Here is a 17,111-nt window from a genome sequence, read left to right as displayed (position 1 = left end):
GGGCAAAAGTGCTTTGGAAATATGTTCCGAAATAACCTGGCGTATGGTCGGAGCCAGGTGACAGCTGGATTGCAGAACGTTTGGAATTATTGATAATTGCCGGGCAACCTCTCCCCGTACGAAGTCTTTGATTTCTTAAATAACGGTGGAACCGACAATGGCCTCAGACATAGTCGCGGTCGTGGCTTCAAGTTGTCGAGGGTCGACGCGTTGGCAATGAAGGTAGTCGTAGTTTTGAGACTGATAACAACATCAATTACAGTGCAGGGATCTTTGGCGAAGAGCATGAGCAATGCGCATTGGTGGATGCTCCTCACAATGTGGCGAATTTTGTTGGCTTCAAGCATGGATGTATTTACACGATGGCACAAATCTAAAGTATATTCGATGTAGTTAGTGAAAGTTTCTCCCCTTGGCTTTGGGTCGCTTTATTAGCTCTCCCCTTTTGTTTATCAACTTCCAATCAAAAACCATTGTTCAAGGACCTATTTATTTATATCTCTCATTAGATTACCTTTCTCTACCCGCCATTTATATGTGGTGCGAGAGGAGGCTGTCTATGGACTCCAACATACTACATGTCTGCTTCACCCCTTCGCGCAAACGGTGATCATGTTGTTGAGCTTCAAGACGTCATCCTACTTATTGTGGATGCTTACGCGTTCGTACGACGAAAGCCAGTACTTCACGTCCTGATCATCGGTACCTCTAAAGACCGCCGGCTCCCGCTGTCAAAGCACCTCGGAGCGTTGAATAGAAGGTACACATGGAGCGGAGCTGGCAGGGCTGGTGCTGGGGGCAGTCATTGAGGTCAACATTCGACATCTGCGGAGCTCAAGGGTGAGGAAATGAAGAAAAAAATTCTGTGACCTCTACCAAGTCTTAAGCGGGGATCCTGGCACTGGTAAGAGCAGGACCGCAGCGGTGGTGGCTTAGCTTGTAGACAGCGAGTCCGCAAAAGCACTTCCTTTCTCGGCCATCTGTCCACAAAATGGCAACTTCTTTACAACTGAATAAAAATTATAAAATATTTTAGTTCACTCAAGGCGCATCACGCCTTTTTACTTTAAAGCCTCAGAAACTCCCGCAAATGCCTTAAAAGAAACACCAGATGGCCGGAACATATATAATCACTGGTCCTCTCCCACATGACAATCCCCTAGTAAAATTATCCCTCATTCTTCTCAATCATTTCCACCATGCTCCCTAAGAAGCCGAATCACTAACTGATTTCCTGATACATAATATTTTCCAACTGTTTAAATTGCAGTACAAATATTTGTCAGAGTGCTCTCAGTTGATATATGATAATTATCTACACTCTCCTTCGTTTTTCATTCATATAATTGTCCCTCGCCCAGTGGCTACTTAATCGTAGGCACGCCCACAGACGTTCCTGCTTAGCTTAAGGCATACAACGGGGACCCGTGAAGTTCTTGCTAATCGCAGGCCCTTAAGCAGGCCTCCATGCCTCGTGAGCAGGCTGGCCGCGCTGCAGATAACTGCGAGAAAATCAGGTGGCCTCATTCGAGAACGGCGAATTTTACTGCTGCCAACGTCTCTCTACTACCGGTCCTGCGACCGATTGCCAACAGCGCACCTTCCTCTCTATATTCTGCCAGTTTCTAATGCGCGAACCTCCACGCTTCGTGCGAGCACATACTCATACCTGCACGCACGCACACAGCGTTCCTTATGTCCGTGCTACGATGCGATCAAATCGCGTAAACTACACTACTATCACTCCACCCACTTAACGCCACGTCAAACTTCATATCATTATAAGATACGACGGAGCAAGAAAAAAAGAAAACAAAATGAAGACAAAACGCGTCACTTTAGCTGCTCTCAGGAAAATATTTGGAGTTATTCTAGCGCATTCCTGTCCGCCCGTGTACAGCTCCAAGCCTGTAAAAGAGGTTGTTTGTTGCTTCGGCCTTCGATTCACTTCGCGACAGTTGCTTTTGAGGACATTAAAATGTGTGTGTTTCTTCACTTCTCGTTGTACCTCTTTTTACCACGAGTGTAACCAGACAACGCTGCATCCTTGGTCTATGAAGCCACTGGAGTGTCACAGGGCGTCCTCCGGACACCTACACAAGTCCGAAGTACGCCATCAACTTTAACCTGACAAGCACAGCCTTCTGTCTGCCAAATTGAGAGCTGCTTGCGACGGGTACAATCCTGCCGCTGCACTTACGCAGGCTTACTGCAGGTCGTTTATGCTTTTGAGATGACCTACCAATCGCCTACCTCCACGCTAAAAGCTGTGTCGAACATTAGAAGCAGTTTCGGAAGTTTAAGACGGACAGTTGAAATTTGGTACACAAGCAAGAAGTATGCAAGGCGGCGACGACGTTGCGAATGCGACTAAGCTGACTATCTAGCTCGCTCTTAGGAACGCCGGCCTTTGCAACTGCAATGTGTCAGTAAAGATACTGCCATGTGAATTGAATAATTCACTACATTCTATAAGTAGTTATTTACAGACACTGCAAAATGTATGCTGAACATAGATTTACATATTAAAACTACGCAATAAACTTAACACACTACATTCAAAATTAATAGCAACAGTAATTGAAAACTATTGGTAATACCAGTGTTGAGTGACAACCAAGTGTGCTTAATTACTGTGTATTAAGTTAGCCAGATTTCGGAAAACCGCTTTAATTAGGGATATATATATGTCCGAGGTATATAAACAAGATGTTCCATGACACCTGCCTTCGGAAGGCTTTTCTACAAATGCTCAAAAAAGCTCTTCTTTCATCCACGCGAGTTGTTTTGGACATGGGTTAAAACATTCAGGTCGAACCACCTCTTTTTGACTCTAGACTAAAACAGTTCAGTTCGTTGCGCGTTTTCGACTTAGGACACCCATCGCTGCTGTTCAGGGTCTATATCCAGTGCTCCTATGATTGCAGTACCATATGCCAGCTGCAGCAGACCCTTTCAAGGAAGGCAAACTGTAAAATAAATATTTTAGGAGCTAAACTCTCGTTTACCCCAAAATTACGTAATCGCAGTGCAATGATGAACATATCGGATTCTACGAATGGAAATCTTTTCAGTGATATATGCCTAGGTCTGCAGCATAAAGTTGAATTTTTATTCACATTTACTATATATAGATATTTAAGAAATACTAAGACATACATTTATGGAAGTCATACTCCAATAAGCTCTACAAGGATACATAACTACTTATGTGGCGTAAAGTTTGCAATCAGCATCAACTGCATAGCATCAATCCTTTATTTTCTGTAATTAGTTAAGCGCAACATTACTCGACATAATCTGGCCAACGATATATTACTGCATTACTAAAGTTCAACTTTTAAATGACAAGAATCCAGACCTGCCATTAGTCCAGTGAAATTACACTCGATATATACTATTCAGCGGTATAATACTGAAACGTCTACCGTGTAGTTAAATGTCACCAAAATAAATAATTGAGGGTAATTACGACGCCTATTTAGTATAGTGGCCAGTTATAAAAGCTAGGTATGTCATCTGGTCATGCACTAGCTCACCATAGCACACTCTATTAAGCGAGAACTGTTGCTAGGCGTGCCAGATCCCAGTTTGTCTTTGAATGACTTGAAGGCCATTCTAAGATAGCATAGCTGCCTCTTGGTTTGCACCTAGAGTATTGGAGTTTACACTGTATAAGGATGACCGCCGATTTAGCCTCGTTACGCTAATGTGAATTCGGGTAAGATAGCAATTCAGTGTTTACTTTTGTGTCGGGTCACACATACAGATTATAAATAGTCGTAACTACGGCTTTACGTGGAAGCCCAACTTTAACCACTTTAACCAAGTCCCGTTCGCATTACATAGAAATAGTATGGCTGAATCGCTATCCAAGCGTTCAGGTGCGATCGATTCCCGTGTCAAAAGGGCTGATCAAGTTTTCAGTTCCTGTTTAATCGGTCATGACTTCCTGGAGTGACCTTAAACAATGCACCGGCCAGACACTACCCGGCCATGCCCCATCAAAACTGCTACCTGCAGGGCACATTTGTGATAAGGCACGAACAAATCTTCTAGAAATATGGTAATGGTGATCTTAGTCTTAAGCACACTAAAACGTTTCTTGGCTCTTTCGTATCAGTTTTGACTAACACAGCGCGATCCCATCACTACATGAGCCTTCGTTTACGAAGCCTATCATATCTGATGCATCACCTAGAAACCTATAACGTCTTACAATTTTCAATTCGCATTTGTTTTTAAGCATCTTCATAAATGCTATACTGTGGCAATGGTGGGCTGCATATAAAAATTGGGGTTATCGTTTAATTTACAATTTAATTGGCTCCCAAAGCTGAAGCGCGGATCTTTGTCAGCTGCTGTATGCAATTCGCTATCATATCATACTTTGATTTTTTAGCGCAAGGACATCTTCCCAGCAGTCAAACTCCAAAGTCTTCAAAAGTCATCATTAATAACACCTCGAACTTACATGGCTTTAGTCTCCTTTTCCTTCAACTGCCAAAGATTCAGCTGTGTCTCCACAGTCAGACTACTAAATTCCTCAAAAGCCTTTTTATACTTCTCAGCGAAAAGAACTTGGAAGCGCTATTTCGCAATGCTGTGGCGCATTTCATCATAGAAGGCATTGTCAGGCATTTAGGAATTATTATCACGAGTTGCTTTGCATGTTAAAGGGCCACTGTCCAGAGAACGACCTTTTAAACAAATGATCCCAGTGTTTCCATCAGGTAGCGGAGATAGTCTAGATAGGGGAGATAGTGCGTTATTAGTTACACTTTTCAAAAACATTTTGCGATCTTGCGTTCTGGGGGAAAGTCTCACAGTCACCGGGGAAGAAAATATTTTCGACCAGAGGATGGAAAGTGGGCCTTTAAGAGTGAACTGACTTCTCCATGTTTCTAGGCTATAGACAGCTGCAGCAAGTTAACCTTCAGAAATGTGAAAGATTCAAAACAATCAATTCCTCAATATTTAGTTCCACGGCAAAAACACTTCGTCCTCTCTAACTGCCCACAGATTTGTGGAAAATTCGATCAATAAAATCTTGATAATTGTAAATGAGAAGTGAAAGAAACTACAACTGAGGTATAGTTACTGAACGTTGGTTTTTATCAAGGTGTTTTTATTTAACTAAGCGGAAATAGTACTTGTATAGCGACCCACAAAACCAGCTGCCGGATATACCGCTCTGCTTAAATGAAGAGTGAAACGTGCATGCTGGATTTATATAAGCTGTGTACATTTCTTCAGTACAAAAGCACGATACCGACCGCTCAAAATACGAGGGCCCATTTCCTACCGCTGCAGTTGGTTTAGTTACAGCGCTCGTACTCACCAGTTTGTCGATTAATACTGGACGTTTTGTCTTTCTGTGCAACAAACGACGCTGATCTTGTACAAAGCATCGAAACAGTAAGAAACATGCATTGTTTAAGCCTACGGTCTTTCTCTCGTCAGTCGCGTTCAGATTTAGCTTCTTGCCAAACCTGAAAGGGTAACTGAACATGTTGAAACTGGTGCATTGAAATGTTTCTACATTATTGATTCTGCGACTGCATGCATTTGTGCAGAATTCCCCTACAACTGTTGATATTGTATTGACCCTGCCCTTGTCAATCTAGTTGCATACACCTGTATGCCTCGCCTGAGCATAGTATCCTATTGGTCCAATCTTACAGCCTGCATACTCCAACTCATATTATAGTTCTTTGCGCGAGATGTCTTGCTTTTCGAACACTTTGATTCCTATGTCAAATAAATTTTTATGACAGAACAGAGGAATATGCTCCTTCTTCTGATCCCTTGTATCGTGAGAAAGCTCCCCGGTATCCTGTTCAACAATCACTTTACCTATATCTGTTGTGTACACTATACTAATATACTTGAAATAACTGTTAATTTGTTTGGCCTAAGGCCACCCTCTTCATTTAATTAAGTATACCATATCTGTATATTTTATAACTCTGCTTCATCTCTTATTGATGTCTTGTGGAGAGTCAGCTTGCCTTCAGGTTCCTTTCGTTTCCTCCAGTGTAGATACTAAGGTGTTTTATGTTTCGCACATAGTCTTCTGGTTGTTCCATTGCGGGGGACGCATGGGACTATGAAGTAAAGCGTGCTTGTGGGCAGGGGAATATTTCAGAGAAAATTAGTATCTTGCGCTCTGGTTACTGTATCGAACGGTGTGCTTTACAGTTTGCCTGCATTTAAAGATGGCCTCCGTGACCAGGATCGAGACGGCGAACTTGGGATTTGGAAGCGATAGGCAGAAACCACTGGAGTACGTCGGCGGGTCGCAAACTACCGTTGTTTAATTATAGTCAGCTGCTGTAAAAAATGGTGGTGCGAAGCTGCCCGTGTACTACTGTGCAAAACCGCTGTGCAAGTACCGCTTTTCTGCCTTGTGGTCTATCGCTGTACCCTTTTGAAAGGCTTAATACGTGGCGCAGCGCTGCAACATAACGCGTGCAGCAGCAATTCATCTTTGGCCTGCGGTCTTCGTGATGTTTAAACTTAAGCTGTTTGTTGTTACACTAACTTTGACCCTTGATGCGAACGCGATGCAATAACATAATGCATTTTTCCATTATCCCTTATCCCTTCACGGTGTGAAAAAAAAGTGATCGGAGTAGGAACCGAACCGACATCTAATGCCCGATTACCCGCTTCGGGTTTTTCACTGCACCTCTGAGGCCTCTATTTTGCTCCGGCACTCGCATATGTCGTATCAGTAATTACCCATCATAGGAAGAACAGCAAAATTTAATATACAGGCAGATATAAAAAGGGGGCGGGGGGGGGGGGGGGGGACGAATACATTCCACCGATTACACAACGATTCATTGCAGGCTTAGATATGTTCAGTGCCGTGCACAAGAGCTGTATCCTAGCACCGCTCGCACCTTTGTGTCTGGACAATCATTCCCTGTCTGATTGCTGGCGTTAGCAGCAATGTGGGATAAATCAGTATGCGCTATTTCACTAAGCATGAATGATAACTTATCGGGGGAATGCAAAGAAAGCGGACCCAAGACCACATATTAACGGCTTTTTCATTGGCCGAATCGTTGAGATAAAATTTTTTTACCGCAGCGATTGAGCGACAGCTGCGAGTGTAAAATTTCCTGACTTTGCTTTATCTGCATGGGACAATGCAAGGATGCAGTTCCTATGTCACTGAGTTAGCACACAAGTCCTCCGAGCGTATATGCTCCAATGCATTTTAACCCAGTGGTAATGTGTACCTGCAGAGTGTCGTATAAACTACATTTGAATGAAAACTTCGTTGGCTGTGTTGGATTATGCTCCCTTATTTGTAACAACTGAATTAATTCATTTCGGATAGAAACAGCTTTCCTACAATATAAAATAAAGTGTCAAATAAAATATATGGCATAAACCCGCTGCCTTCAGTCAAAATCAAATATGGGTGACTTTCCCTACCGCCCTTAAATTGCAACATTTGTGACAAAAAAGTGGGCTCTCACGCAGACTTCAGAAATGTAATTAGAAATTCTGTTGTTTCTTTTTCAGGATTCCTTCTGCTGTATACTTCTCAGACATGCTCGGACGAAGGCCGTACCGCCAAGTTATTGATGGCGTTCCTAGGTGTCCTAACATCAACCCAGACCTACTGAGGAAAAACCTTTCGTTCCGTGCGACGAAAGGCGATGTCCTTCAAATATCATACCCGAAAAGTGGAACGCACTGGCTTCATTACATCACGCAGCTAATTATTACGAAGGGGAAGCCCGTCAGTACGTTCAGCGAGTTTTCCCGCCATTGCCGTGTAGTAGAGTATACCGAGTGCGCTGACTGGAAATCTGATCTTCCTGCGAGGCTCTTCGTCACGCATCTACCACTCCGTCGGGAGACCATGAACGATGATGCCAAGTATATATACATGGCTCGAAATCCGTGGGATGTCTGCGTCTCTCTATACCGCATGATGTCAGACTTAAGTGTCTACCAGTTTCAGGACGGTACATTCGAGGAGTTCTTTGATGCCTTCGTCGAAGGTGATCTAGGTCACGGCAGCTACTTTGACCACGTAATGTCCGGATATGTCTTGAGGCAGGAGCCGAACGTATTTTTTGTGACTTACGAAGAGCTCACAAAGGACACACAGAGAACCGTGCTCAGGCTAGCTCACTTTTTGGGCGAGCAATACGGACGAGCATTAGAAGAGGATGAGCAAATGATGTCGAACGTGCTTGAATGGTCAAAATCAGAAAATATGAAGAAGATCGTTGTTCTTGACCTGGCAGTGAACGACACTCCTGAGTGGCAAGACTTTGCCTCGAGAACCAGCATGAACAGCAAGACTGGTTACGCGGGAGACAAAAACAAGTACGCAATAGTCAAAGACGCCAAGGTAGGAAGCTGGAAGAATTACTTCACCCCGCCACTGCTGGCTCGCTTCGAAAAAATTATACAAGACCAAGGAGAGAAGGCTGGGTTTTTACAGCTTTGGTCTGATATTCACAAAGAGGTGATCTCTTTGGCGCGCCTCTCCAAGTAGTTTCTGCCGATAATGTGACCGCTAAACATCAGTGAGCAGTTGCGTCAGCGATCAATTTCCTTTTTTGATTAAGACGTGAAATTCTGAAAGCGTAACATGCTTACACCGTAAAGACAACCCTGCCCTTAGGACAAAATAATAAATGTCTGGCGAAGTAACAGTGACACGAGTAAAAACTGCGCACGCATACTCTAAAATGAGGAGCATGTCTTTAGCCAATTAAAACAGTGAAAACCTGAACCGTCTCCACGTCACTTGTACTGCCGCTATAAGTATTCATTTATTTTTTCACGCCATTCCCTACAAACGTAAACTGCTTTTTATTTATTAGCACACTTTTACTACCACCTCAAACAGATAGGATATCTGTCCAACTGTCTTAGTACCACCTCAAGCAGATAGGGTATCTGTCCAACTGAGCGCCTTTGCTAAAAAGATGGCTAATTCACACAATTTTTATTTGCTTATTCCGTCTTATTCGCTGTGTCAGTCGTAAGAAATTTATTTGCTTATGTACTCTGCATAGTAACCTAACTGTACGAATCCTGCGGGAGTTGATTAAGTGTGAAAAAGCAGTGTATGTATAATTTTTAAACAAATCTGCAATATTGTCGTGAATACTCTACAAGGACGTATTTATTTTTCCACACTTGCTGTTTTACGTGGCGTCATTATTCCCCTCACTTGCCACCCTGCGGCCACACTGTCGTACCTATCGCGGCATTCACAAGCACTTTGTTGTTAGCAAGGTCATTTTATTAGTTTTAGCATGGTTCCCCAGGGTTTCTTTTATTAGAATTCCGAAACTTTAAGGCTCTTATCATGTCTGCTAATAATGCTGCTAACTCTTAACGCTCGCAGCAGCAAGTGCTGGGTAACTGCTTAGGTTCCATGTCAAGTGCGAAACCTGACAGCGATCATGACTACTGCTTTGCGTTAGCCGTACTTTGTGACACATCGAACTCACAGCAAATGACTCCGCAAACATGGCTCCTGACAGTAAATTGTGTAATCATGTGAACGTTTCCCTGTGAATCTTATAAGAACATTCACTGGACAGGCGGCATTTAAATTGTTTCACGAGGAGACCAATAACTGCTGCCTCCAAATTTTTCGGCTCCTCCAGAAACGGGGCCGCATCCTATTAATTACAGAAAACATTTTCTGGCAAAATGGCAGCTGCCCCGCTTGTAGCTCACTTAGCTGGTGCACGCCTGTGTGGCTTCGGCAAGCCGAGGCAACGGCGTTGAAATGTGCCGAAGGAATGCTCAAAACTGCTTGCTTTTCTCTGAGCTACCTTTTGAGGATCTGTGATCAATAATATAAATATCACCGCAACGTTGTTTATAGACCTTATACAAAAACTAGCGCCCCCTCGCTCCGACCGCATGCGTTTTCGTCATGTTGGCGGAATATGGATACACCAGCAGCACTATGGCAGGCAGTGTTCGCCACAAACGTTGCTATTTATCACCTTCTAATGTGCCCACACTGCTCTGCGCCTTCATGTACACAAACCTATATATAGCTACGAATAAGCAGGAAACAAAGTGAGGGCGACAGCTTCGTAGTTGCGAATAATGCTCTGAATTATTACCTGGCTCATGTGCGCCTTGTATGGAATGTGTGTAAATAATGTCTGCAGTGGGTGCGTAGCTTATGCTGAGCATTATAGCCGAATGGTTGTTTATGTTTGGATATCTTATGTCGAGCGTAATCACCCTTTATTTATTTCCGGTCTCAATTGATGGCCGTTAATTAGTTAATTGGGATTGAGTTGAACTTTGTGCTACATGATTAAATTTTAAATCTTTGGATAGCTTATGGCGAGGACAATTCCATTTAACTATGGTATATATTAATTTTTAGAGTTAATTAGTAACTTTGTCTCGGCTGAAATTTACTCGACATCAGCAAATATATCGTTGGATAGCTTCTAGCAAGTATAACTGAAGTACACTAATTCAGTTCTTTGTTGATAACCGTTAACTAGGAGATTTAATTGACATATTTGAGATTAACTTTTGGCTACCCTTCATGGATCACTGCCTTGTCATGGCGGAGGAGCTTGCGAAACTCGATGAAGTCGCGAGCTGTGCTGTGTAGGGCCACCCAAGATAGACAGGTCACGGCAGAGAGTTCTGACAAAATGTGATTCACTGGAGAAGATAATGGCAACCCACACCAGTATTTCCTGCCAAGAAAACCCTATGGCCAGTCACAATTTAAACTGAACAATAAAAAGACAAAGATCATGGCGTCTTGCCCTATCAAGTCCTGGAGCATCAATGGACAAGATGTGGAAGCTGTGACAGATTTTCTCTTCTTGGGCTCCAAGATTACCTCGGAAGGAGACTGCAGCCATGAAATTAGGAGACGCCTGCTTCTGGGAAAGAGAGCAATGGTTAGCCTTGACCGCCTAGTAAAGAGCAGAGACATTAGTCTGCCAACCAAGATCCGTATAACTCGTGCTATGGTCTTTCCAGTTGTGATGTATGGATGCGAGAGTTGGACTGTGAAAAAGGCTGACCGCCGAAGAATTGACGCGTTTGAATTGTGGTGCTGGCGAAGACTCTTGAGAGTTCCTTGGACTGCCAGAAGATCAAATCAGTCGATATTGTCGACCATAAACCCTGACTGCTCATTGGAGGGTCAAATTTTAAAGTTAAAGTTCAGCTACTTTGGTCATCTCATGAGAAGAGAGGAGTCGCTTGAGAAAGATTTGATGTTGGGAAAGGTTGAGGGTCGCCGGAGAAGGGGTAGGCAGCGAACGCGTTGGTTAGATGGCATCCTCGAGGCACTGCAGATGAAGTTATGTGATGTTAGGAAGTTAGTGAGAGACCGGAAAGCGTGGCGTGACATGGTCCATAGGGTCACGAAGAGTCGGACACGACTGAACGACTAAACTGAACTAAACTGATCATTTAAAAAGCCTCGTCTACTAGAATCTAGCTCTAGTCTAGAACTCTAGCTCTGAAGAACGTAAAAACGATGTAAGTCTGATGAAGCAGCCTCTAACCGAGCTAAGGGTTATCCATCTGGGTTAAAGAACACACAGCAGACGCGAAATACAACAGAATGATAGCCATTAGCAGCACATCGGGTGCCATAAAGGCTCGAGCAGGTTTTCTAGCTGGGATCACGATACGAGGACAGCGAGAAGCTCTACAAGGTGTTTAGTTTTGCTGGTGAGATAATAATTCAATCGCAGAAGTTACATCATAGAAAAGGACCAAAAGCTAGCTCTTTGCTTGTCGTATAATTTGCCAACGAGCACTCCGTGGTCTGCTAGGAGTATTAGAGCACAGTGCATTAGTTTGCTAGTAGTTTCCTACCCGAGACTATGCGCCTGGCGCTTCGGCTTCGTGGTCCTTTTTTATCCGTAACGCTGAGTGTACTTTTTTATAGGTGTTACAATTTTTCTGTTTGCGAAGTGTTATAGGCGAAAGAATCTGGAGCAGACCTTCAGCTAGCCCCCCGAACGCAGTCACGCAAATCCCTCATTCACCGCTCGTGCTCAGCTTTTCATTCTTCGTGCATATCGAGAAGATCATATCTTCTAAGCCGAACTGTCCTAGCTATGGTGCGCCAACACTCCAGCATAGGCAGCCATGGTTAGACCGTCACTCTGCCAATTACCTGCTATAGCGGCTCCGAATTGCGAGCAGCGATGCAAATTATCAGGCCATTTAGGCGCATCCAAGCTACACCAGGGTTGTGGTGCGCGCAGTTATAAAGGGCTACGAATTAATTTTGAGCAACTTGGAATACGTGCAGGAAATCTCTACACATGGGCGGTTATATTTTCAATCCTATAAAAGAAATGGGGACTGCAGCCGGTTCCTTTGGCTAGGCAGCGTAGCATCTTTGGTCAGCCTTCAACACTTCAGCAAACAGGAAGTTTCATCAAAGTGTACTCGTAATTGAGTGTGTGATCGTGATCTGGCGTTGTCCGTGCAATGCGGGTGCGGAGTTTGCCATTAATTTCATTATATGATCGTCGAAGCAAAAAGTAAACAAACCGGCGCAAACAGTGATGAATAGGTGTCGCCTTCCGAAGATTCAGAAGGGTGATTCGGCAGACGAAGGAATTTTATGGCAAGTCAAGCAGTCTTGATTTTGAACGAAGAGGAAAGATATATTTACAGATTATGTGCAAAGCCACCTGAATTTACAATGGAGGCCTCAAACAGGGCTGCCACCGCTCTAGCAAAAGGGTACACTTGATGCACAAAACATCTCACAAAACATACACAAAACATCAGAGAACTGCTTTCTCACACAGAGGGAAGCTTACGGGCCGAGCACAGAGTCGCCAGTTGTGCTCGGCTGGACAGAACTGCTCAACCGGGTCTGATTGCTGCTTTTTCATGGCAGCGACAAACAAAGACATAAGGGCGGTCGCTTTACATGATCCGCCTCAACATTACGCAGCCAATAAAACCCGTTGATTAAGACGACGCAACCCCGGTGGGTTGGCCATAATCTGGGACCCAGGTCTTTAATTCCTTAAAATAAAAACGCAGCATACATGCCGCACGCTCTCTTCTCTCGAGGGTTCAACCTCTCCCCATCGGCGCTCGTCCTCCTTTCTCTATCTTACTGTCGACATGGGGAAACAGCCATGCCGCTGCCGCATCTCCCGATGTAGCACCGCGGAGTGTTTGAGACAAAGACACTGTTCCGTTAGCCACAAGGGGCCAGGGTGAAATACTGTCAGTGGCCATTAGCGAGAGGGGCTGGTCGCCATCGCTGCTGCCCGATCCGGGAGAGGCACCGCGGGTGGGCAAGGTCAGATCGCGTTTCGTTTAGGAGGAAGATCGAAACTGCTCTATAAACAGCGCCGTCCCGCGCCTCCAATTTTCTGGCTCAATAGAGCTCAGCTGGAGTGTCTTCGAGACGCCATGTGTCGGACAGCTCCATTGACAGCCGAGTTGATTCGTTAGCGGCGCCATATGGGGGACCGCCGAGGAAGCTGTGCTCCAGCGCTTTTCTGAAAAACAGACCCTCCCAGGCAGAGGGAAGCGCAGCTATTGTCGCGCCCCGAAAGTCTTCCAACGCCTGGGAGGTGATAAAAACGAAACCTTCCCGCATTCCAAGAGGGCTCGGGAAGCGGTCGGCACCGGAGGAAAGGCGAGAAATAACAAAACGCTTCAATCCTGGCTCCGAGTAGCGTGGTCCGGCAGCCCTTTCGACGCGGCGCGGGCTACACGTCTAAGTGCCAAAAAGAAAAAAAGAGGAGCTGCAGTTTATCGCGGCCTTACACCAACGTTAGAGGAATAGTGTGCCTGACATTTAAAACCGAAAAGAAAAGATATTGTTGCCCCCGTGCACTGTCTGGTCTTCAACGTACGACACAATTCTGAATTATTTCGCTGCTGCAATTTGCCTCTCCGATTTCGTTTTCGACGCGTATTAGGTATCTCAAAAGCAGCTCAGAAACGTGACAACACAGAAAGGTACATGAATCACGTATTGGTCATGATTTCTCTCTTCAACCTTAAATTAAAAGCGTAACCGACCCGAGAAAGCCGCTCACAAGTTCCGCTCCAGGCAATGCCAAACCTGGGCCGATTACTCGTTTCCGTTTCCTCCATTACATGACAGCACGTTTGCCTGGGGTCTATTGCCTCATAGATCGAAATGATCTATAGGTGAGTGATGGACACGCAGTCATGATTTGTTGTCCCTTCATACGCGTGGAAGCGCATTTTAATGCGTTGAAAGCTTTCACCACGCCGCGGTGGAGCAGTGGTTAGGAAGAACGGCGTCTGCACCCAAGGATGCGGGTCGATTCCCGGCCGCGACAGCCGCTTTTCGATGGAGGCGAAAAGCAAGACACCCGTGTGCTGTGTGATGTCAGTGCACGTTAAGAGCCCCAAGTGGTCTAAATTTCCGGAACCCTCCACTACGGCATCTCCAATAGCTGAAGTCCCTTTGGGACGTTAACTCCAAAACCCAAACAAAACCAAGCATTGAATTATTTCTATGCAACAGCATTTTGTCTTTAAGTAGAGAAATGTAGTTAAAGGCATAGTGTTAGAATGCAAGTAAAAACCACTCCAAGCGATGCGGACAGTGTGAGGAAAAGAAACGGCACCGCGAGCTCGCACTGTCCGATATTTTAATGCGTAAGCACTATGCAGGCGTGTTTCGCGTGGGCACGACCCTGTCGGCGCTGTAAAAGAGGCACTAGTTGCTATACGGGAAAAGGAACGGTACCCATAGGACGTCAATTAACGGTGTGCGAGTGACGAAATTGTTGATGCAGTTTAATTAGGTAACTAAATAGAGCCAATAAAAATATTAATGCTTCACTGAAAAAGAAAGGCGCAACATCTGTCACACGTTGCAGTTGGAGAGTATTTCTTCCTTTGTAAAAGAAAGTGGAAGCCAAGGCAAAAGGCGACAAACCTGGCTGGGCCTTGGCTCCCAAAGAAGAAAGCAGCAGACAACAGCAGACACCTCTTGTGTATATAAAGTATAAAAAAAGCATTATGCAACACTTACATACAATATATCAAAGATATCAACACATGCAGCATTCATTTAGAGATTCAAATCAACAGGCCACGCACTCAACAATATATAGTTTACAGCAGAAAATATTTACTTAAAAGAAGATTGCATATGAGAAAAACAACTACAGCGCTCTTCGAAGAAGGCAGCAGAGCAGTAACAACACAAAGCATAAGTAGAAGACGCAAACACAAGGGCAACGCTGCACTGAGAACTATACTGACAAGAACCGCACATCTTCTCCCTTCACTTCAGGCAGCTAACTTCTCCCTCGTCTTTAAATCCTGCCGGTTTGCGCAAAAATTCTAATTCTATCTTCAACAAAACCACTGATGGCATACTGATGGCATACTGACTACAGCGACCACGAACCAAGAGAATATAGGGGATATTTATATAATAAATGTTATTTTACGTTCTCTGTAATTACCCTTGGTTCCAATGAAAATATTTGGTGTTGTGTTGTTGATAAGAGATGGTACCTGAAAAGTTACTTTCTCTTTTCCATAGTTGGTTCTAGGCCTAGGTACAAGTTGCTTCGTGCTCTCAGATCATAGGTTACTGCAAATCTATCAGTTCGAGTAGTATATAGCTTATTATGGTGAATGTACTAAATGTAGTAAATCTGATGAGTGGCTAAAATGGCATATTTTTTAAATAAAGGTTCTCCGCGCAAGTCTCACTGTATGCCGTAATAACCTTCTATACCTGGAAAGGCTTTTTTCGGAGAACAAGTAATTTATTAATATTTGTAGAAGTAGTGGTTCCCTATATGAGAATACAGTATGTTAGTTTGTGGACACCTCAACCGCACCTGAAAGGAAGCGAGGAAAATCGGAGTTGAATCAAAAATAGTGAAAGGGGTGCACTGATGAATAGGAGTCGCCTTCCAAAGGTTCAGAAGGGTGATTCGGCAGACGAAGAAATATGAAAAGTCAGGCAGTCTTGATGTTGAACAAAGAGGGAACAAAAACAACTGAATTTACACAGCTGGCCTGACACAGAGCCGCCACCGCCGTATTAAAACGGTACATAAGCACAGGACATATCTCACACAGAGAACCGCTTAACTCACACAGAGTACAGCTTACGTGCTGAGCACGGAGTCACAAAGCTGTGCTTGACTCGACAGAGCTACACAACCGGGTCTGATGACGCTTTTTCATGGCAACGACAAACAAAGATAAGAGTGCGGTCGCTTCACATGATCTGCCTCAAAATGACGCAGCCAATCAAACCTGTTAATTAATAAGATTCAACCCCGGTGGGTTCGCCGTAATCTCGGACCCAGGTCGAATTCTTTAAAAGAAAAATTCAGCATACGTGCTGCATGCTCTCTCCACTCGAGGGTTCAACTTCTCCCCATCGGCGCTGGTCCTTATTTCTCTATCTCACGGTCCACGCCGCTGCCGCGTCTCCCGAAGAAGCGTCGCGGGGGGTTTGAGGCGAGGACGCTATTTCATTACCCACTGGGGGCCAGAGTGACAATGCAGTCAGTTGCCATAAGCGGGAGGGGCTCGTCGCCGTCGCTGCTGCCAGAACCTGGAGAGGCGCCGCCGATGGGCAAGGACAGATCGCGTTTTTATTTAGGACAAAGCTCGAAACTGCCCTATAAACAGTACCATCCCGCGCACCCAATTTTCGGACTGAATAGAGTGGAGCTGGGGTGTCTTCGAGACGCCGTGTGTCGAACAGCTCCATTAACTGCCCCGTTCCTACGTCAGCAGCGCTACGTGGGGGACCGCTGGGAAAGCGTGTTCCTGGAAAACACGCCCTCCCAGGCAGAGGGGAGCGCAGCTATTGTCGCGTCCCGAAAGTCTTCCAACGCCTGCAGGAGGTGACAAAAATGAAAAAGCATCCCAAGCGTGCTTGGGAAGCGGCCGGCACCGGAGGAAAGGCGCGAAACAAATAAACAAAGCGCTTCAATCCTGGCTCCGAGGAGCGGGGTCCTGCTGCACTTTCGACGTTGTTCGGGGCCACGCGTGTAAGCGCGAAAAAAAAAAAAAGCTGCCGTTTAGCGCGGCCTTACATGTCCCCCCTAAGATGGTAATGAGCTTGGAGTCTG

At 44.9% G+C, this 17,111-nt stretch overlaps 1 protein-coding gene across 1 annotated transcript; it reads left to right on the top strand.

The window, feature by feature from the left end:
* The first annotated feature begins 5,282 nt into the window (after window positions 1-5,282).
* On the top strand, window positions 5,283-8,756 carry LOC146194522 (3-alpha-hydroxysteroid sulfotransferase-like). The gene is made up of 2 exons (XM_084596067.1): window positions 5,283-5,418; window positions 7,540-8,756. Exon 2 carries the CDS (start codon window positions 7,568-7,570, stop codon window positions 8,525-8,527), a length of 960 nt encoding a protein of 319 aa, XP_084452193.1. The 5' UTR covers window positions 5,283-5,418; window positions 7,540-7,567; the 3' UTR covers window positions 8,528-8,756.
* The last annotated feature ends 8,355 nt before the right edge of the window (window positions 8,757-17,111 follow it).

The sequence above is a fragment of the Amblyomma maculatum genome, chromosome 3 (assembly GCF_055883805.1).
Source record: "Amblyomma maculatum isolate TAMU_Amacu chromosome 3, ASM5588380v1, whole genome shotgun sequence".
NCBI classification, from domain to species: domain Eukaryota; kingdom Metazoa; phylum Arthropoda; class Arachnida; order Ixodida; family Ixodidae; genus Amblyomma; species Amblyomma maculatum.
This window is presented reverse-complemented; position numbering and strand designations above follow the sequence as displayed.

Bases quoted from the DNA above. Each gene is read 5' to 3' on its own strand.
- LOC146194522 (XM_084596067.1), top strand. From the start codon at position 7,568: ATGCTCGGACGAAGGCCGTACCGCCAAGTTATTGATGGCGTTCCTAGG.